General features: G+C 35.0%; 1 protein-coding gene across 16 annotated transcripts in view; it reads right to left on the reverse strand.

Moving 5' to 3' along the window:
• The window catches only part of UTRN (utrophin), a 457,624-nt gene that overhangs the window by 44,050 nt on the left and 390,836 nt on the right, over positions 1 to 22,738 (reverse strand). For all 16 annotated transcript variants that reach the window (XM_064486618.1, XM_064486616.1, XM_010983720.3 and 13 more), the window contains 5 exons: positions 20,539 to 20,740; positions 14,668 to 14,753; positions 10,298 to 10,455; positions 8,244 to 8,410; positions 7,236 to 7,347 (listed from right to left, as the gene is read on the reverse strand). In XM_064486618.1, coding sequence (XP_064342688.1) covers positions 7,236 to 7,347; positions 8,244 to 8,410; positions 10,298 to 10,455; positions 14,668 to 14,753; positions 20,539 to 20,740 — 725 coding nt within the window. The remainder of the gene's footprint in view (positions 1 to 7,235; positions 7,348 to 8,243; positions 8,411 to 10,297; positions 10,456 to 14,667; positions 14,754 to 20,538; positions 20,741 to 22,738) is intronic.

The raw sequence follows: 22,738 nt of genomic DNA on the forward strand, positions 1-22,738 counted from the left end.
CAGCACTATTTACAATAGCCAAAACATGGAAACAGCCTAAAGTCCATCAACAGGTGACTGGATAAAGATGTGGTATATTTATACAATGGAATACTACTCAGCCACAAAAACCGACAACATAATGCCATTTGCAGCAACATGGATGCTCCTGGAGAATGTCATTCTAAGTGAAGTAAGCCAGAAAGAGAAAGAAAAATACCATATGAGATCGCTCACATGTGGAATCTAAAAAACAAAAACAAAAACAAACAAGCAAAAACAAAGCGTAAATACAGGACAGAAATAGACTCACAGACAGAGAATACAGACTTGTGGTTACCAGGGGGGTGGAGGGTGGGAAGGGATAGACTGGGATTTCAGAATTGTAGAATAGACTACACTGTATAGCACAGGGAAATATACACAAAATGTTATGATAACTCACAGAGAAAAAAATGTGACAATGAGTGTGTATATGTCCATGAATGACTGAAAAATTGTGCTGAACACTGGAATTTGACACAACATTGTAAAATGATTATAAATCAATAAAAAATGTTAAAAAAAAAGTTAATGACACAATATAAATGCACTCAACTTACTGGGAAAACAATGTAAGGTAGGCAAGAACTGAAGAACCTCATCAGGATGCTGAGGTCAGAGAAGCAGCAGTGATGCTGCATTTTTAGCATACTGGCAAACATCCCAGGTCTCATCCAAAGCAGTACGACTGCCAAAAACAAACTACACTAACTCAACGGGGAGCTTTCCAAAGAATGAATTAGCATTCCCTATATTTGATGTTTACAGTCTTACGAATACATTGATGCTGGCAGAGGTGGAGAGGGGAGGACAATACAACTATTTCTAGTTTTTTCCTTTGTTCTTTTTGTTTTTGTTTGTTTCTTGCCAACAACATACAGCTTGTAAAAGAAAGATGTGACTTCACTTTTAACCTTAAAAAGAAAATTTTTTCTATTTTTTTTTCTGTAGGAAACTGATTTTTCTACACTTTCTAAAAACACTGAAAATATGAACTTTTGTTTTATTTCCCCATATATTAACTAATATTGACAAGGACATGCTTCAACTAGTTGCTTTAAAAGTAATATGCACTTGCTTAAAAAATACAACACGAATCTGTTTTGAGTGTTGTTAACTCTTAATGCGCTGTTTCCTGTCCTCCTCTCTTCTCACCAAAATCTCAGTGGAGCTATCAGAAAAATCCAGTCCGCTGCAAACCTAGCACGTAAGCAGAGACTTCTGCAAGGATTCTACCCCCACCAATTTGAACGCTGGGAATAGCCAATGTTGCTGACCCTTCCAGCAACAAAATTTTAAGAATATCTCATCCCTTCTCCCTGAGCTAACACGGCTCTCAAACCACCTTCCTATTTGAGCTAGGCCTTCAGTCCCTGATACCTATGCTTACCAATGGGTAAGTACTCTCTCTACTGACTTTCCCCACTTCCCCATCTTCCCGACATGGACTGGGATACTGTCTCTCATCAGATGCACACAGCCTCTATTTACCTTTCTTTTCTTGTTAGCGTGACTCTGTGTTCTCCTATATATGAACACGTTCCCATACATCCTGCTCATAACTGCAATTTCAACCTTTCTCCTTCAGTGAATCCTGATGCTCCATGACAACACCATCTCCCTTACAATCCTGTGTAATCGTTCCTTCACAAAGGCCAAGAATAGAGGAGGTTTACAGCATCTTCCCCTTAGCCTCAGCCTTAACACCTACTAAAATCAACGTGCCCGTCTGCTCCCCTTTGACTGCACTTGGCCAGACACAGATATCATCTGTCACTTCTAGAAACAGACTGATGAACTTCTAAAAGCCATCTCATCTCAGAAACCTCCTATGTCCCACTTCCTTTTTTTTAATTGAACTGTAGTTGATTACAATGTTGTGCTAGGTTCTGGTGTATAGCATAGTGATTCACTCATACATGTACATTCTTTTTCATATCCTTTTCCATTATAGGTTATTACAAGTTATTGAATATAGTCCCCTGCCCTATCCAGTAGGACCTTGCTGTATATCTATCCAGCGTCCCAATTCTCTCATACACTGGGGTCTGGCTACACCCTAGGCTTCATCATAGCTCAAAACATCCCTCAATCCCAAATCTTTGACTTGGAAAAATCTTTCAGCTCAAAACTTCTGACTCTTGCTCCTACTTCTTTCATGTGAACAACCTGTTCTGGGCCCAACATCTTGATCTTTAGCCCCCCAACTCCCTTTGGGGTTTCTTCAGCATGGAGATAGTCCAAGTCAACCCCAGCATCATTAACATCTTTGAATCGTGCACCTCTTTGGCCTTCAACTATATTTATCATTTAATTCCAAAGCTGCTAAGCAATCATGGAGTCACTGACTGTAAATCCTTGTCAATCAACCTTAGCTGCACTCCTGGGGTGAAGGCACAATCAATTCACTCCTCCCTTGGTGATTCATGCTTGCTCCCAGGAGATGTCCAAAGGTTTTCCATCCTCATCCATAACTTAACCCTATCCTGCTCTCTCTTACTGTCAGAAATTGCTCGAATTCTTATAAATCATATGTGAAATTCATCACCCTCCCTCTCTAATTTAAAGAACTATCTATTATATGTTCTAACATACAAAAATGTTTCTAATTTGAATTAAATTTGGTTATTTACAACAGAGACTATACTCAAAAAAAAGATCCAACTATGGCAATTTTCATTGTGAAATTAAATGATCATAAACTCTTATTCCAATAAAAAAAGAAACTTAAAATCTGAACATCTTTAATGTAAAATGTAACTATTTTTAAAATAAATGTTAATCCCAGAATTCAAACATACAGTGCACAAGTATCGAGAAAAAATCTGAATATTATTTTGCTCCATAAGATTATTCATTCTAAAGAATATTATATAGAGTATTGTTGAATCTGTCCACATAAAGGCCTTGCTTTGTCCTGATTATATTTTCTCTGTACTTCCAGTCCTCAGCAAAATGCTTGGTATATAACAGGTACCAAAAAATAAAATATTCCTGAAAACATAAAGAAAACAGTTTGTTAATGTGCCAAATTGTGTATATGTTTCCCTAATGGAGTTAAATCACTATATCCATGCCAGAACCTTTGAACAAATTACTTACCTTCTCTAAGACTTAGTCTTTTCTTCAAAATGAGGAGGAGTTAGATAATTTCTTAGACCCTTTCCAGCTTTAATATTCTATAAATAGTATTTATAACGTCAGATATGAGCACATTTAGCTTTATGTACCAGAATTAACTAAGCATAGTAAGAAAAGCATGAGTCATCCTTGTCCTCAAGGAGCTAAAAAGATAGTTGAGGAGGAAAAAATATCACACAGAAAACAATACAAGATAACACAGGACCAAACACGAACTGGTGAAGAGGGGTCTGTTGGTAGAGGCCAGAGAATGATGTGCTTTGGTGAGGGGAAGCCAGGAGAGTTTGGGAAGATTTCACATACAAAATAAGAGTCAAGCTGTTTTTGTGAAAAAGTGGGATTTGAATGAATGGAGAGACAATGGTGACAGGTATGAAATAAAATCTATTGTCACGCTGCCTGTTTTAGATGAACTCTTGTTGGGCCTAATGAAAGAATTCTTTTTTTTTTTTTAATTTTCCTTTTTTTCTTACTTAAAAAATTTTTTTTTTTTGTGGGGAGGAAGGTAGTTCGGTTTACTTATTTACTGTATTTTTAGAGGAGGTACTGGGGGTTGAACCCAGGACCTTGTCTATGCTAAGCATGCGCTCTACCACTTGAGCGACAGCCTCCCCCCAAAGAATTCTTAAACGTACAAACTTGTATCATAGAATGATGAGGAAACATAAAAGGTTTTAAAAAATCATTTCCTAGAAAACGAAAAATTCTACTTCATTTCTATAGATGAATGTTTTATTATCAATTTCATAAAACACCTTGACAAATTATGATCACTAATTCATACAGCATTGGTCTCCCTACATCTAAAGACACAAACTGTCATAGACAATAAGCTGATATATTGGAAGAAATATTTCTTGAGCTTTGAGGGTTTAAAATAAGCCTTAAAAACTTCAGGAAGCTTTTAACAATAGCAACATTCAGATTCAGCTGAAAAAGGAACTTGAACAGGAAAAAAATCAAGTCAGTGATATGACTAGAGCATTTTCCTGACCACAAACGGAGATGCGCTATGAGAAACGCAAACATCAGGATGCATAAAGAAAGGTCTGATCTATTCAACACTTGAGTGGTGCTTACTATGATTATACTGAAAAAAATCGTATTTTAGTTCATTTTATAAGGTAGACATCAAATGAGTTTAGAGAACATTGGGTAAAAGATGAATGTACCATAAATAAAACTCACTTAAAGGAAAAGAAAAGAGAAATTCTGGATAACCGTTAAATCAAGTAATTCATTACTATTAAATTCAACAGTATGCCTTTCAAAAATTCAACTTACATACATTTCTAGTCATTTTATCAAAAGTTATGAGGTCAAATGCAGAAAATAACCTGTCATAAGAGATGATTTATGAGTAGGTGGCTGATTAAGATAACTACACAAACTTCAGAAATGGGTAAAAAAAACCTCCTAAAGCATATCTGCAAGAAGGAAGTCACTCTGTACAATGCAGGGTAAGCTATAATCTTAGGCATGATAATGGTGACTTTGCAAAGACTAGGGAACAAGAAGAACATTAGGTAATTTACAGATTGTATTTTAAAATGACAGCTGGAGAGTGAAATTCATTAGTGTATCAGTGATTCTCAAACTTGCCCACACTGGCTAATGACTGATGTTGAAGTAATGTAGATTTCAAATTGTGTGGGTATTTTGCAAAACCATTATGGATTATCATATTTAAGAACAAGAGAAATAGTAATTTTACATACTTTTATTTACTTTATACATCTTTAAATATGTAGTCATATTTATGTATCTGACTTTATGGTTTTTCCCATTTTGACATTAGTTCTTTATAATCAGTTTCCTAAATTTCTAACTCCAATCATGCAAATTTCAATACTACACTTCTCCCCAAATCAAATGCTTTACAGTGACCAGCAGGGTTCTGCACCACCTAATATTTATTTGCCTTTCTCTTTAATCCTATCTCCTACCATTCTTCCTTTTGTTAAGGGAGAAATTCACTCTTTGTGAAATTCACTCCAGTTTCTTTCTGTTCCCCCGTCATTCTCCCCTCTTTCCCACTCCAGGGCCAGCCTTGTGAATGTATTATGGAAGCTCCCTGAGCTTGGCCTTTAATGCTCTGCTGCTGCTATCTTGAAAGTCGCAATAAATTTTTAGCAAGGGACCCCCACATGTTTATTTTGCTCTGGGCACTTCAAATAGCCAGTGCTACCTACCACACTCCCCTTGTGGAATAATAAGCTCCACTTTCTTCTATGTCCAGTCATGCCAACCTCTTTCCCACCTCCAGACCACTGTGTGTGCTGGTTCTTCTTTCTGAAATACTCTTCTATACCAGTTCTTTACACAACTGTTTCTCATCCTTCAAGCTCAACTGAAAATGTTAACTTCTCCGAAAGACCTTCCCTGATTTCTTTATCTAAAGTGCCTCCTCTAATTTTCTATCTCATTTTCCATCTATTTCTTTAAAGGCACTCACTACAATCTGTAATGATCTCATTTATTTGTTTCCTTGTTCACTGTCACACATCTCCTCCTCCTAAATGGGAAAAAGCAGGAGAGTCAGTAATCTTCTCTATCTCGGTAGTACACTGATGAATTATCAGGGCCAAAAATAGCTTCTGACACATGGTAAGTACTCAATATTCATTTGTTGAGTGAATGAATATGTTAATCATAGTAACAAATGGTGCTTCACAAATTTTCTTAGGGGAACTTTTCCCAAAGTCCTTATGCACTATGGATAGTTCATCTATTATAATTCAGCAACATTTTCTAGAGATTAATTTTCTCCATATATACAGTGCCTATTTATTTGAGATAAGATACCTAAGAATGTGAGTGAGATTTATATGTGTATGTTTTATAAGTGTTGCTGCCTTTCTGTCAATTTATGACCCAAAAAAGTAACTCAATTCCTGAAACCAAGAAAATGTACAGCTCTATGAATAAATTTTGGTTCACTATTTGGAAAGAAGCTAAAAAAATAGCTATTGACGGAAAATGAAGATAAAAAAGAGACAGATATCTGTACAACTTAAACTTGTGCAGTGCCGTCTGCCAATTGTATCTCAATAAAACTGGAAGAAAAAAAAAGAGATGTAGATCAAAAGAACAACAGGAGTCAGTAACCGATACTAGTGAGGCTATAGTAAAATCAGACATTAACAAAATGAGATAATAATGTAAAGTGGTATAAACTTCTCTTTAAGAAAAATAACTTGACATGAGGTATTTTGGCAATTGACCCAGGTCATCTATTTTTAGTGCTTTATTCTATGGTAATTTATGCAATATAAGGAAAGAACTATATTTATAAATATTTACATAAATTTAATATAAATGTGTATTTATAAATATACAAAGACATATATAAAAGTTTTGCTTCTAATATTGGAAAATTGAAAATAAACCAAATGTCCAAATTTAAGGGAATGGTTAGATAAATTATAGTAATTCACTCAGTTAAATATTCTGTAACTAGGAAAGGTTATACTGTGTGACAACATGGGGGAATACTTATATATGGCATGTTCAGTGCAAAAGAGCAGGATCAAAATTCCAGAAATATAAAAATAAACAAGATCTCAACAAAATCAGAGATATGGAAGAATATTGCAAGATAGTTTATTCAGGAGCTAGATTTATGAATTTTTTACTTTCTCCAATTTTCTATGTTTTTGTCAATGTAAATACAATATTTAACTATGAAAATGTACATGAAAACTATAAATATGTCTCAAAGAAACATAATTTCTTATGACATAGTATCAGTTTCAAGGTAGGTCAGTGTGAGCTCTTAAAAGAGTGTGCTACGGAGAAAGTTGAGTTTAAAATCAAAACATAGATGTAAATAAAATTTAATTAGTTAATTTTTCCAAAAAAAAAATATAATTCCTGTGCTAATAAATTTCAACACTGATGTATTTGCTTAAAAGAAAACAAAACAACAAAAAATATATGGTTAAGCAATCTTGAAAGGGATCTTTTTCCAGATAAAGTTAAGTCTAAATAAATCAAATAATTTTACATGTTAGTTAATTCAAAAGCAACATATTAAAAATAAATAAATAAATAAACAGCGGATTAGTACTCACAGGTATACAATATTCCACCATTGGGTAATGCAATTTGTGACCCTTTGCTGTTCGACCCGAAAAAAAGCAACTCTGGCAGACGTCATAGTTAAAATGCTTTAGGCTTCGATACCTAGATAAAAGAAAAGAAAATTCATTGGCCTGAATGCCTATTATTTAGAAATCAGTCATCTGTGGTAAGGAATTTCATTTATTCAAATAACCATAAAAATAAAAGTTAGATTGGCCATAAATGTGGAATTTGCTTAGTATTTTAGCTCCAAACTAGGGCAAAGAGCACCTTAACTTTCACAAAGAAAATTAAGGATACCACCTCCTAAGTGAAAAAAAAAATCAAATTTTTGGAGTTGAAGTCTCTGAAACTCGTTTTCATCTGTTTTAACAAATGAGAAGAAAAACAGTCAAGTCGTAAGATGTTTTGTAATGTTTGAATGAGAATGCAAAATGGCAGAGAAGAAAAGAGATTCATGCTTATTAGCCTGACATATCAAAATTTAAAATGTCACTTATAGCATCAATAAAAAATGAGTCTCAAAATTCCCTGACAAATTTTGCTCCTTGTGTGAAAGTAGGGTTAATCTATTTCACACAAAACTTGGCAGAAGTAACACAAAGTAATTAGGTTAGTTGTTAGTTAATATTCAATTACTACTTCCTGCTTAGTAAGCTTGACCCCAAATGCCAAATTCCATCAGGGTCATATATGTATAATGAGTCATACAATTGTTATGCATGGACATTTCTCTATGGAAATAGAAATTCAGAAAAATTTCTGGCTCTGGAGCAAAACAGTATATATAACAATAATAATAAAGCAAGTTTCCTGTATCAGAGGGCTGTCGGAAGGAATGTCATTTTCAGACAGATGGGATGTGCTGTGTATCCCGTTTCTTTAGGATGGAAAAACCCAAATGGGAGTAAACAGGAAGGAATGATGGACATACACCGAAATTAAACAAACAGAACAGAAGATCGTCTCTTGCCACCACGAACAGTAGATCATCCTACCTGAACCCAACAATTGGACATTCCTTACAGATGTTGCATTTGGCCTGATGTTTTGCAGTCTCAGCTGCTGCCACTCGATGTAGAACCGGCAGCCAAACCATGGACTGTGGTTCCAGACGCATCCAATCTATAAACTCCTTCACACTTATCTCTGGCTTGTTGTTATTCTGGTGAAGAAATAAACATGTTAAAAGGGAAGAAAATGTCTTCATTTAAATTGCAGCAAGTGTTCGTTGCTTCAAAATCTTCTGAAAATCTGTACAGAAGTAAAAGGAAAGTTATGTAACTCTTTCTAGGTCAGTTAAACCACAAAATATTTAAGGTTCTTCAAGGGAAAAAAAATTCTAGAATTTAAAAAGAGAAAAAGCAGAAATAGTTATATAGGAGGAAGAAACAAATTCCAATACCTTAATAGACTCAAATTTAAAAAAAACAAAAACGAAACCCACACAATTCTAGGTACTCGTCACACAAATACTTTAATCCTATAAAATACATTCATCTAAGATAGTAAACATTTGCAACAGTAGTGGGGCTGCGGGAATGGCTCAGTGGCAGAGCGCATGCTTAGCATGCACGAGGTCTGAGGTTCAATTCCCAGCACCTCCATTAAAAACAAACAAACAACAACAACAACAACAAAAACTGTGAGAGTTAAGACTCACTGATAACTTTCCAAACTTGAAAGCCATTGTAAATGCTAAATAAAAGCTTTATTTCTGTGTCCTGCTCCAGTCTTACTTACAGCATCATACCAGGAGCACATTTCTGTAAATGTGCTCTGCAGGATTTCCAAGTCTATCATGATAAATTGTATGAAACATCTTGACTTCTCTTTATATTATAACACTACATAATTTTCACATGTGCAAAGTTACCAACATACTTCTGCTGTTGTTAAGGTCACTCTATGAACCAACACATATGAGAATCATATTTAGAATTTTCATTTGGTATTTTTTTGTATCTCTAAAACAAGAAAAAGGGCCATTATAAAATGTAATAACCCATAACATCAATTCTCTTTAAAGAGATGGTGTGAGCATTTTTTTTTTTTTTGCTCAGCAGTGATAAATCACTGCATATGCCTTAGCAAAACATCTGTAGGCTTGTACTTTATGTATTTGTATAAAGTAAATAGTAACATTTCTAAAAATGCTTTTCTATACAGTAGGCATCAAAAAGGAACTCAAGTGCTTTTCCAGTTTAACATCAGTAACTTAGATCAGTACATAACTTTGTATGTCATTCTCCTTTTCTCCTTTTGTACATATGTTCTCAAAGAAAAGACTGCAATTTTCATTATGTCTAATTTACATTAAAAGGTCTTGCCTATAAGGAGCTCAGGGCATTTTTATTCATTTATTTAGCAAATATCTGTCAAGTAGCTATGATGTTCAAGGCACTGTACACAAGGATATAACAGTAAAAAGAAACAGTCCCTGCTCATGGAGCTTAGGTTTATATATTAAAAAACCACTCACTAAGTAATTATATAATTCAGTATGTAACTATAATTGTAATGAGCACCATAAGAAGGCAGAAGAGACTCAGTGAATACAGTGGGACACATAACGCCATCTGAAGGGGTCAGAGAAGGACTTTCAGAGGATGTGAGAATTAAGAGAAGATCTAAAGAATGAATAAGGATCAGCAATGAAAGGGAGTTTGTGAGAAGAACATTCTAAACAGAGGGCATGTTCCAAAGGCGCTAGGACAGGAATGAAGGGACTAAAACAGCACAACCTGAGAGCAGAGAGCAAGAGGACAAGTGGTCTAAGATGAGGCCAGGGCAATGGCAGGGTCAAATGACAGGAATCTAATAGCACATGTTAAAGATGTGGGGTTTTATCCATTGAGAAACAGTAAGTCTCCTCAAGGGAGCTGCTGTTCCTTGAATCAAATGTGCCTCAAAAACTAAAATACAAAGTTACTGGGATGGTACCCAACGTCTTCTACTGCCTGGTTCCAGCCCAAGTCCTTTGTTCCATTTCTCAGAACATCCTCAATACCATCCCCACACATTCTACATACCAGCGATGCTCCACGTTTACCTGTTGGAAGCAGCTGCGAACACTGGGTTCAATATTACTGCCCCCAAAAGCTGCTACTTCCCCCAGCTGCCGAGGGATCTGGATGGCATCGTGAAGCAACAGGCCAAGCTGCCTTTGGTCGCACATTTCTGTGGGCCCCGCCACTTCCTTAAAGAGATCTACAAGGGGGAGAGGCAAGAGGTTAACTTCCATCTGCCTATACTGTTCTTTTAAGTAAACTATGCCTTTGGTTACGTGAAAGGAACGATACAGATTGAAAAAGAAAAAGTATGGACGTGAATCACACTAGCTGTCTCCTGAATCCTGATAACCTTAATGTTCTGCATGTTTGAAATCAGGAACTGGTTAACCACATGTTTCCTAAAACAATCTACTCTTGTATGTCAATACATAGAAACAGATCAATAAATACAAATTTCCTTTTTAAGTGGTACAGTGTATACATGTGGGTTCATTCAGTGGTCTCAGTACGGTCTCCCTTCTTACTGAAAATGAGTGGGCCAAACAAAGCTTTCTTCACGACTTGTCAAAGGAACGAACAGATCTTAAGGAACAAATCTTTAAATTTTAAAAGATTTGTTTACCAACTTTTTGTATTCGCTCCTAAATTAAATATTCTATTAAACATATATATATATATTTTTCTTTTCTAGATTTCTATACTCAAATCTGTTTTACATAAGAAACATTAAACAGTAGAAGGAGGTGTCTTTTATTTATAAGGGTTATTTTTTTAGGCCCAATCAGTCTCTTGTTCGTTCTTAGTTATAAAAATTGTTTTTGTTTTACTTCATTTCATGTAATGAAATACATTTATTTGAATTTAAAGGACTTCTTAACAAAAACTCATGCTCTTTTATCCATTTTATCTTCTGTTCACCACTTGCAGTATTTTGAAGGTTAAAATTATTACCGTATTTCCAGCCATAAAGCTAATATATTTAACTAAGTTACTTTTGGAGCAGGGAGAAATTTCAGGCAAAAACAATCCACTTCATTATAGAAACTAATGCCTTTTGAAAAGAAATTTCTAAGTTCTAAAAATTCAAAGTCATACAAATTCTGAATGGTTTTCATGTGAAGTTTTCTAAGAACAGAAGAAAGGAGAGAACACTGAATCCTAAAAATTTTAAACAATACCCGATAAATGAATATCAGACCAAATTGTATCATCACCCCCACTTTTTTTTTAAAAGGGAATAAGGCTACATCTAATACTGTCAACAGTGGATTTTCAAACAACTAAATCAAGTTCAGTGTAATGGACACAGTAATTATAATGAAACATGACTTTAATTATAAGCATACATAGGGAAAGCAAATTCAATTAAGATAAAATTAATTTTTATTGTCATTTGTTCACATAGATTTGGTTAGAGTTCTACTCGTTTCTTTTCATTTGTTAAAAATGAGACTCTCATAGGCACAAACTATTTATATTACACTGTTCATTGTAAACCCATTCCTGGGAGGAGGCCTCCTAAGTGAATACAGAGTTGATGCATATGTATAATAATCTGCAGAGAAGTTCACATTTTCCGTGAGATAAATCATTGCCCAACTTGGCTCTTCTGAGGCAGCTAGCTATACTACCATGCCATTACCAAGGTAAAACTACACACAAAGCATAAGAGGAAAGAGTCCTTAAAATTTTGACATATTTCTGAATTCTTACAAATATTCACATTCTGATGCTACAGTCAGATACAGAAAGGAGCGTCAGGATGTGAGGATGGGTCAGAGGAAAGTCACAGTCTAAAGCCCAAGGTCCAATAAATCAGCACAGAAGAGCTGCAAAGGCCATTCAAAAGGATCTTGGTAAATGTGTTTTTGATGAGGCAAGGAAGCCACTGAGCTATAAGCAGGAAGGCCAGGGTGTTATCAGAACTTAAATCAAAGGACATTCTCAGGAAGGCACGCAGAGAGAAGGAGGTGTCACCAGGGTAAAGACAGTGACATTAGCCATTGCAAAATCAATGTTCCGACAGATGCCAATTGACCCAGAATAGCACCTCTGCCATTGAGTTTGGAGAGCAAATTGTCTCGAATATTAATTCTAACAAAGGAAATAATAATGAGGAAGTGTTCTGATATCACTGGGGGAATCAAAACTGGAATCAGAGTTGCCAAGGACCTTGAAATAAAAAAAAAAAAAACAACTGCAGAACATTCCCAGAGTCTCAATACTCTTAGGTAAAATTTAAAGATTTCAACCTAAAAAGATTTCTCATTTAATTCAGTCCTAAATGGCATACTTCATGGATCAAATTAAATATCAGAAATCTTCATTGCGGGGCTTCTGCTTCCCCTGCCATAGTCTGACAGTTCAGTGTTGAATTGCACAGAGCAGTAAGTTTCCTGACATTTGCAGGAGGTGTACCCACTGTAGTACAAGTGTATGAGTACACGTATGCTTAATGCTCTCATTGGAAAGATTATGCATTTTAGGAATACGTGTGAGGGTATGTGTGTAGATAAAAGCCATTTTTTTATATACTGCATAGAATTTGGGTTTTGCTCTAAAACTCCAGCCACCATGTTCTGTCTCTCTTTTGGTCTCAGATTTCTCGATAATCAGCTTGAAAAAGGAAGAGAGGAGGAATCATTGATCTAGGAAAACAGATCACTCTTACATTTTAAGACTCATGACAAACTCTTTGAGGTTGAATCTGCATTCTTTTCAGAGTAAGCTCAGCACCATGACATAATTGTTACTTTCAGAGAACCCTAAATTCTCTCAGGAACACATAAAAATCCCAGTGATCCAAAAAAAAAAAAAAAAAAAGTCCTTTTCTCATTTGGTACACTGATGCTTTTATTAACATTTTCCTTTCCTGCTCATCACAGAAATAATTTTTTTTTTAGCTTTGGAAATGACATCTATTGACAATTATGATGCTGAAGATGATTTAAATTCTGGATAAAGTGCCACCAAACAAAAGCCCGTGCAAAGCTTTTTTCTTCATGGTTCACTAGGCTCCATCAAGGCACTTCATCTCCTGATTCTACAATCAGCTTTTCGTTTCATACAAATCCCCATCTCTTCTCACTGACATTCTTGTCAAACTGTGTAAGAGAAACAAGCCATCATGGCCTAGCCCTGGAATTCAAAATCAAATCACCTCACAGCCATCCCAGAAAGTAGAAGTTTTAAAAAATGTACGTACATTCACAGAAGATGCATGACTTAACTAAACTTACAGGACCTGTGATCACACATTCTCTTGTTTGATCTCCATCTCTCCACTCATGAAATATCCCTCACCCTCTCCCTCAAAGGTATAGATACATATACATGGAACCATATGGGGCCAGGCATGGCAAGATCAAGGTACTCACATTTTACGGACAAAGCTAAATTTATAAAAACTTGCAGAATTAAGAATTTAGAGACATAGCAACAACTGCTACCATTTAATCAACGACTACTATTTCTAGGTACTTTTCATGTATGATCCCTAGTTGCTTTCAAAGCAAGAATAATTAGCTTTATTCTTTTGAAGAAAATTTCACTAAATTTCAGCTTCCTGGAATGTGAAGTGGGGGTATTACTACCCCTTAGCAGTCGGTATGCAGTGGGATCATGTAACGTGCCCGAAGTTATCCAGCCACAAAGCGGCAGAGCGAAGAGTTGAAGGCAGGTCTCCCCTGGCTCCTGAGCCTGTCCCTTTGTAAAGGTCAAGATGCCCTTCATGAACTGACAGCTAAAAGGGCACCACTGATTCATTTTGTGAATAAAAACAAATATAACAAAATAAAAATTTTTTTATCATGTTTTATTTTCTCATACTGTAAAATATAGTTATTTGTCTCACTGTGACTACAGCAGTTCTAGTCTATCATGATTTCCTTTTTAGCCCTGGAAGTACACAGGTTTTAGTATAAAGTATAAATGTTCTAGTCCATCTTAATTATTTTTTCAAGCACTGGAAGTGCGCAGAACTAGAAAAGGCTTGAGCCTTAGTGTCAGAAATATCTACGATCTAATTCTAGCCCCACAATTTACTGTCTTGCAGTCTTGACTAGATTTTAACTTACCCTAAGCATTATTTTTTTCAGCTGGAAAATGGAAATCACAAGGCTTACATTATAGGGCAATTATTCTAAGAATTAAATGAGATATAATCTATAGTTGATTCTCACTCCATCAAGGCACCTCACCTCTTGGTCCTATAAATCTGCTTTTCATTTCACACAAATCCACATTCCTTTGCACTGACACACTTTGTCTAGCCTGGTACATGTATGTATAGTCAGGGTTTAAAAAGTAAGGGAACTATTATTACTAGCAAATCATATAAGGTAAGTCTCTAATAAATTGTTATTATTATTACTAAAAACACCGTTGATATAGGAAAGGTCTTACATACATCTGTATTTTTCTTCTAAGAGACCTTTGGAGAGAGAGATCAATCCAATCTTCAGACTCTGCACTCTTATTTTTCCAGTCCGACCCCTGAAATTGTAAGAATCTCGATGCATTAGATGCATTTAAAACTGTCTACAGTATGCTAATTATTTCTGAACATCTATTTTCGAGGGTAAACCATTAAAAATTGCATTTTAAAGATGCAACTTTTCTATTTACTTTTATTAATTAATGTTAAACCCATATCATAATTTCATGGCATATTTTAATAGTATATTTGACCTAGTATGGAAAAATATAAAGCCTAAAGTCACTTTACATACAACATGTGAACTAGAAAGAACAAATGAAGGTAAAATGAAAATGCTAATTATAAAGCTAAAAAGATTTCATTTTTATAAACACCATGAATTAAAGCCTATTTGTTAATAATAATAAATGCAAGATTCAAAATAGATTGCTAGAACTATATATAATATGCATGTAAAATAGAACAAGAAAGGCATATGATATATCTAAAAAGAAATGTAAGAAAACTGACTGGAAAATTCATTACATATTGAGGGCTTATAACTTGTTGAATACTTAAAAACGTACTGTCTTCATTGATTTTGGTTCCTGTCAACATAGTTTCTATAAATTACTACTGCAATGATAATAGTTAATGACATTAAACATACAGGTGTGTAGTCTTTATTCAGGTAAGTATCAAATTATAATTAAATACAAAATGTCTTAATTAATCAACACTAGGAAATAGTTTCATACTGTGTCAATGAGAAACCATTTCAATTTCACTTATAAGTTGATCAGCAGAATAATTTTATTTTATCATTAAAAGCATAGAGTTCTCTTTATTCTGTCTTTTATCAAAGAATTACTGGGTTGTTTTCCAAATGTCACACTGTACTAGTACCTGGGGATGGGGAAAGGGAAATGCAGAAGCTACAAAAATTAATAACATGATCCTTGCTATGAAATAACATACAGTCCAGAAAAAAAGTCTTTACTGTGACCTTTATTATTTCATATAAACTGGATCAGTTTTCAATATTGGTTTTAATTGTTAATCTCCTTATGACATGTTTTCAATACAAAATACAACACACTCAAAATCTATAATTAAATGTTTATATAATTAGAAGAATAAAATAAATTTAGTAATTCATGCTATTTAAAAGCATGTAAATATTCGTATGATGTCACTTTAATTTTCAGTAGTCATTGTCAAACTATATTTAAATCTGGTGCTTACTGATATTTTTATTATTAATACCAACTGATATCTTGTATTCTCAAATTACAAATACTCAAGTAAATTTCTTTATACATACCATGACATATTAAGTGTAAAACAAATAAAACACACTTAGGGATTGGTAAAATGTATTTTCAAAATAGTCCTTCAATAGCCTAGAGTTCATTGTCTATATTAAACCATACCCAACAAACGTACTGAACCCCTGCTATGTATGTATACAACATTCAGAATTGACCTACAAAGTAACTAATGCTTAAATTTTAAAATAAATATGGTCATTATAAGCAGAAATCTAAAGTTTATATACTCATCCCAGTTCCTCACAATTATATAAATATTAGTTCCAAATTAACCTTAAACTGAGCGATGCTGTGAAGTGTGTTTCCACCTCACACTTCTTTGGTATTTCCTAATTATTACAGGAAAATAGACTATGTCTGTTTTTTTCCCTCCAAAAATCAGGGAATTTTATTCTCAGGACACAATTAAGACAACAGACTTGCAGAAAATAACAAAAGGCTATGCAAGTGTACTAGTACATAAATGTAGCTAATAACAAAGTAATCCCTTAAGGGAAAAAAAGATCAAACTGGTATGTACTGGAGGATGACCTCCAGTCTACGGTGATAACACAAGAAAGGAACATCACCAGGAAGACTGCTGAAAACGTCAGTCATCCATTCATTGCACCATCAACAGTTATGAAGGCTTACTGTGATCACAGCACTGTTCTATGTACCATAGGGACCAACAGAAAAGCATGAGACACGATTTCTATCCATGACTCACTGGAGAGATGAGACAAGAAAACAACTAAAGAATCATAAGAAAATACAAGACTGACCTTTATGCATGGACATAATCAAGTATGAGATAACTGTGGCTGACTGCTCAATAATGATTGGTGGTTAGTCTGAGTTATTAGTCTCATCTCATTTGATAAAGAAGGTTAGTCTAAAATCAGAGATTGAAGGCATGGCATGGCTGGATTGTCCCAACTAGAAGAAAATAGATTATCATAGGAAAAGCCTGGACAAGGGGACAGAGGAACAGGTGTGAGCACCAGAGACAAGATTCATCAGATACAACAAGGATTTGCATCAAGGCTAAATGGTTGATAAAGTTGTCCATATGGAGCCAGATGATAGAGGGCTTTGATGTTAAATAAGATATAAGAATCTGAATGAGAATAGAGAGGCAATGAAATTTCTTAATAAATGACATAACCTAATATTTAAGTATTTGGTTCCCTGATAATTTTCATAAGTGATTCCTGAAACTAATTCAACCAGAAAGATATGTAGCTTATAAATAAAATTATATCCATCTTGGAATAATGGGGAAAATGACTTACTACTGTATCAATTGAGGTTAATATTTTCTGCAAGGACAAAAATGTTTAAAGCAAGTAATCTAGACTATTGCTTTAAATCTTGATTTAAACACTTCTGATTTCTATTAAATTTAGAAGGAAGGTTGTGGAATTAAGACTTTTTAACCTGGGAAGATGAAGACTGAGTGAGGCTGTGAACTCATAAATGGAATCAATTTTATCTTTATGGTTTATAAAGTCCTCTCTCTCTCTCTCTCTCTCTCTCTCTCTCTCTCTCTATATATATATATATATATATATATATATATATATTAGTTCATTTGCCCTTGACGGTCACTTACTTATGTATGGGAAGCAGAGCAGATATTTTTTACCTCAGTTTTTTAGATGAGAAATTGAGATGCCAAGTTGCAAAGCAACCAGACCAAAAATTTAGATTCTTGTCCTCTGCAAAAGAAGAAAATAGGCTTTTTTTCCCCACACAATTCAGAATATTAGGAGTTAGGTACATGTTAAATGTTGAAAGAAATAATCTTAATGTAATTTATAAAGTACTGTTTTTCTTAGATATGGTAATATGGTGGGAATAATCAAGTAATTATCCAAAAATATGAATATTAGTCCCATATCTACCGCTAATATGTAGTTGGTGGCTGTGGATAAACTGTCTTATCTTACTGGGTCAGTTTCTCGATCAGTAAAATGAAGAGGACAGAATGGAAGCTGCTCAAAGTCCCTCTGCTTCCAGAATTCTATGATCTCCTATGTGTGCATCACCCATTATTTCAAGAGCTAGGTGAACACACTTTAAGAGCTGAAAATACCAGTTCTGATTGCAACATACTACACAAAGTAATGCAGTAAAAAATAAATGGTTTCTAGATGAACATCAGGTTAACTGAATGAATGGAAGGGTTAGATCATGGGTACCATTTCCAAGGTTCAGAGACTTCATAAGGGTACATAATGTACTGGTGAATTGGATGGAGTAGATCACAGTTCCATCAGATTCTCAAAGGAAACTAATGACTTGAAAAGAGTTAATAACTCTTGTACTATTTTTCCTTAGGTTAATTCATGATATTCTTCTCCAAGATGGAAAACTCGACTGAACTGACAGTACTCTAACCCAGCATGGTCTTTGCTATATTTCTCTGGCATGGTAGGGGATAAATCCTAAAAGCTTTTTTCTCCTTTAAAAAGGAAAATTTCAAGATACCATCTTTCTAAATAAGAAATAGTATCTCAGTGTAGCATTTTCCATGTGTTCACATTTGATGTTAGAGAGTGAAAATATGCCAACATGTAACTCCCTAGAATATGAATCACAACATTTCACATACTGTTTCCTTCCCAGCTAAGTGGCACTATTCCCTGAGGGCTGTCCAGTGAAAACAGCATATGTGTCAAGGGCTGAATTATAGCCACCTGAAATCCGTATGTTGAAGTCCTAACTCCCAGAACCTCAGAATCCAACTGTATACTGAGAAAGGGTCTTCAAATAGGTAATTAAGTTAAAATGATGCCATCAGGGTGGGCCCTAATCCAATATGCCTGGTGTTCTTGTAGAACAGGACATTAGGACACAGACACACACAGAAGAAAGACCAAGTGAAGATACAAGGAGAAGACAGCCAAGGAGTGAGGCCTCAGAAGAAACCAACCCTGTGGACATCCTGACTTTGGACTTCTTGTCTCTAGAACTGTGAGAATTAAATTTCCGCTGTTTAAGCCACATGGTACTGTCTCATGGCAGCCCACGTCGGCTAATATACTGTGTGGGAGGCACAGATAATGCCAAAGGGTGATTTAACACTTCTCCAGTTCTTCCTTAAAATATGACTCAAAATGTGCACCTCTATCATACTCCATAGTGCTTAATGAAGTTCTTAGCTAAGTGTTCTATGAATTTAGCATTCTTCCTCGGACATAAAATTAAGTTATAGGCTTTGTAGCTAAAATACCTAGTTGATCAGCTATTTTGGTGAATTTACTATGGAAAATGTCTCATAGAGGTTTAAAAAATTGAAGATCAACTTAATGGTGAATTAATGCTAACAGTCATATTTTATCTTAGGAGGATAAAAATTTGCATTGAAATGAAATGTATCAATAGAAATCAGACAGGGACATAGCACAGCCACACTCATTATGGTAACTGCATGATTCAGGCTATCTGCTCTTCAGCGAGTTTCTTAAGAGCTCTCAAGCACACAATGGCTATTTGATTATTAAAAAGGACTTTGTTAAGATATTTGTGAGTATTAAAAGATAAAGGGTTTTTCTAATCAAAAGAGTAAATGAAATTTTAATTAAATCATCTCTACAGCTATTGTGACCATCATTTACTTCCTATACAGAATCAATCAGCTGCTAAACATGTGTGCATTTATAAACTATCATCTATTCTTCTTTCCCTCTAAACCAAATAAAAACCTGATGAGCACAAATTTTTCATATAGCTAATTAATGGAATATAACTTTCAGAGTCTGAGAGAAAAACAACAGTTCTAATTTTCTCACTTCATCTTTGCACACTTTTACTCCCTACCAGAAGAATGAGTAATTCTTAATGTTTCAGAGATGTCAGCCCACAGCAGGTCTTTCTAGAACTGATTATTTCACAAGTGCATTGTCACATCAAAAAAGACAAATTAATGGCAAATGAGTTATGCTGGAAGTTGAGAGTGATCTTTATGTAACAGTGACCATTTAATTAAATTACAGATATTGGGGTGTCCTATACCGTAAATTATTTAAAATGCCATATATACACATCACCACCACTGCAATCAATAAAGCTAATACCAAAAGACAAATAAAATCTCTAACTGCCATTCAAATTGCTCTTAAGTTGTCATACAAAAAATAGAGAGTAGATTATTATGAGCCAATAAATTATTTTAATTCATAACAGTATGTACAAAATTTTGTCTTTTGATAAAAGAAATACTACAAAAGATTATGGAGGAAGCAAATCGGATTTTTTCTCATTAGGTTTCCCCTAGCAAGGTCACAAAATACAAATTTGACAGGCTTTATAAATTGAAGCAAAGTCTTAAAACACCTGGTAGACATTCTTTTTTGTTCTATTGTTGGTTAAAAGCTCAATTTTGGAAAGTCATCCCTTTTCAACAAGTAACATAAATATTTCCACTAGGAAAAGTACTTTGAAAGTATTTTCTTGAAAATCCACTTTAAAAATTTAGACATTTTGCATTATCAACATATTCCACCCAATGATTATATTTTAATGAGGAAAAAAAATGGAAACTTACGTGTCATATACATTGAGCAGCCAGTTGAGACACATATCCACACAGAGAGGAACGTTGACCAGATTCTTATGCATTTGTTCAAGGCCGTCGTAAGTGGTTGTCAGACAGTTGATGACATCTGGAACACTAAGGAGCTGATCGTTCTGGTTCAGCTTGTGCTGGTTGAAAACTTCATTTGTTGTATTCAACTCCAAGAGATCCACTAGTCAGGTGAGAGAAAGGAATACGTACAGTCATTACATTACAGAACAACACTGAAACAAAACCATTTCCAGTCTTGGGTTTTTAGCCTGAGCCTTCAATGGAAGAATCTACCCCTTTTAGCTAATTTCTATTTTTAATGAAATAAATCACATTTCCATTCTTACATCTCTAAACTCTTCTTTTATCCACATCTCTTATGTTCATGTTTTTGATCTAAACTCTGTCACTCTTCAGTATGATCTCATTTTTCACTCTTTGGAATATCAATTTTTCCTGCTTTAGTTTTCTGGCTTTCTTCTCTTCAGCCTTTTTATACTTTTGAATATAAGAAAGCATAAATCTCAAAGTCTATTCCAAATGTTAGAACATCTAAAATACGACATTGCTCTTCTAACTACCAAGAGCAGCCTGCTCACCACTCTCCCACTCATCCTTAACGTCACTGCAAAATGGATCCTTCTTAAACAGTTTCTTCACATGTACATCATGAGATACAAAGTTCACTGCAGATGTTTAGTTCATAAAATAGATTCTTTAGAAAAATAATAGTTCTCCACTGCCCACTGAGTCAAGCCTGATGTATAAGGCCCTCACCATCTGGCCCTAACCTACTGTGCTTCCTGTGATGCTTTGGCAAATAGACAATGTGTAGCTAGGCGGGATTAGAAGAGGCTCACGGAACAGGCCCCACATCCACGGCGCTGCAGCCTTACTCTTCACAGGGAGAACACCTACAGTGGGCGTGGCTAGGGCTAGGCCACGCCTAGACCAAGCTGGGTGGGCACAGAAGGATAAAGCAGAGCTCCTGCTCTCAAAGATGGCCGGTCTGAGAAGGAGGAGAAGCATGCTTATAACTCTTCCAAAAGGGATGAAAATGTCCTACGAGAAGAAGACATACATTTCTGTGAGAGCTGTTACTGTTCGGGGAAGGGAAGGAGCCTAGAAAAAAAACCCCTGGGAAGATGGGATTTGAAAGGGACCTTAAAGAATAGGTGAGATACAAGCTATCCCTGTAAAGCAAGGAAATAATTTCAGGAAGATAGTTCTGTTTGAGGAAAGACAAGAATTCAAGAAGCCTAGGCAGCTCTATGAAATGACGGCCGGCAGTGTGGGTAGCATGCGGCTCACACGTGGTTGGCACGTGGTTACCGTGAGGCAGATACAGGGAGTTCAAGGGGCAGATCGCGTTGGCCTGGGGATGGGGAAAGGTCCTCCGAGGCCAGGAGGAAAAGTTTAGACAAAAAAGAAGAAATCTTATATAATCCTGCCTTTTAATCAACTTTGAGTCATGCATTAGCTAACTGAAAACAGGAAAACAGATTATCAAAGTACCATGCGTCTATGCACTTACTGAGCGTGGAGATGACTCTTCCAAATCTAAACAGGAAGGTTTGGAAATTTACAGAACCGACAAGAATTTATGGTCTGCTCAAGGAGATTACTGCTTTATAAAATTCTTCCTCTACCTCCATATTTAACTTTTTTAACATTAAAAAAGTAAGCTCAGGAAAACTTTTTTAATATATAAACAACTAATTTCCCTTTGCATGATACAAAATTGTTCCCTCAGAAATACGATACATTTTGACAGTTAAATAAAATGTACAAATAGCTTCCTTTGTATATTTATATTTTTAACCATTGAATAACCACTAATTTTGAATTTTTTAAAGGCCCTTATTAAATGTGTCTACTCTAGCTGCTCAAACACCATGGAATTATTTATTTAAATTATCTACAATGGAAAAGAATTGCTTTAAAACCAAACAGATTAAAATCGTTTCTAAAACAACTCAACAGAGAAGTCATTTTTTTTTTTTAAAAGAGAGAAAGAGACAAATGTAAAACACAAGCCCAGATAAAGGGCCAATCCATTTCCTTCAGATGCCAAATACACCACTGGTAGAATTTCAGCTAATTATGAAAGCTGTGTGAAGCTTCACATGAATTCGAGATGGTGTCAGGAAAAAAAAAAAAACAACTAAGAATCATCTGG

This window comes from Camelus dromedarius, chromosome 6 (assembly GCF_036321535.1).
Source record: "Camelus dromedarius isolate mCamDro1 chromosome 6, mCamDro1.pat, whole genome shotgun sequence".
NCBI lineage: Eukaryota > Metazoa > Chordata > Mammalia > Artiodactyla > Camelidae > Camelus > Camelus dromedarius.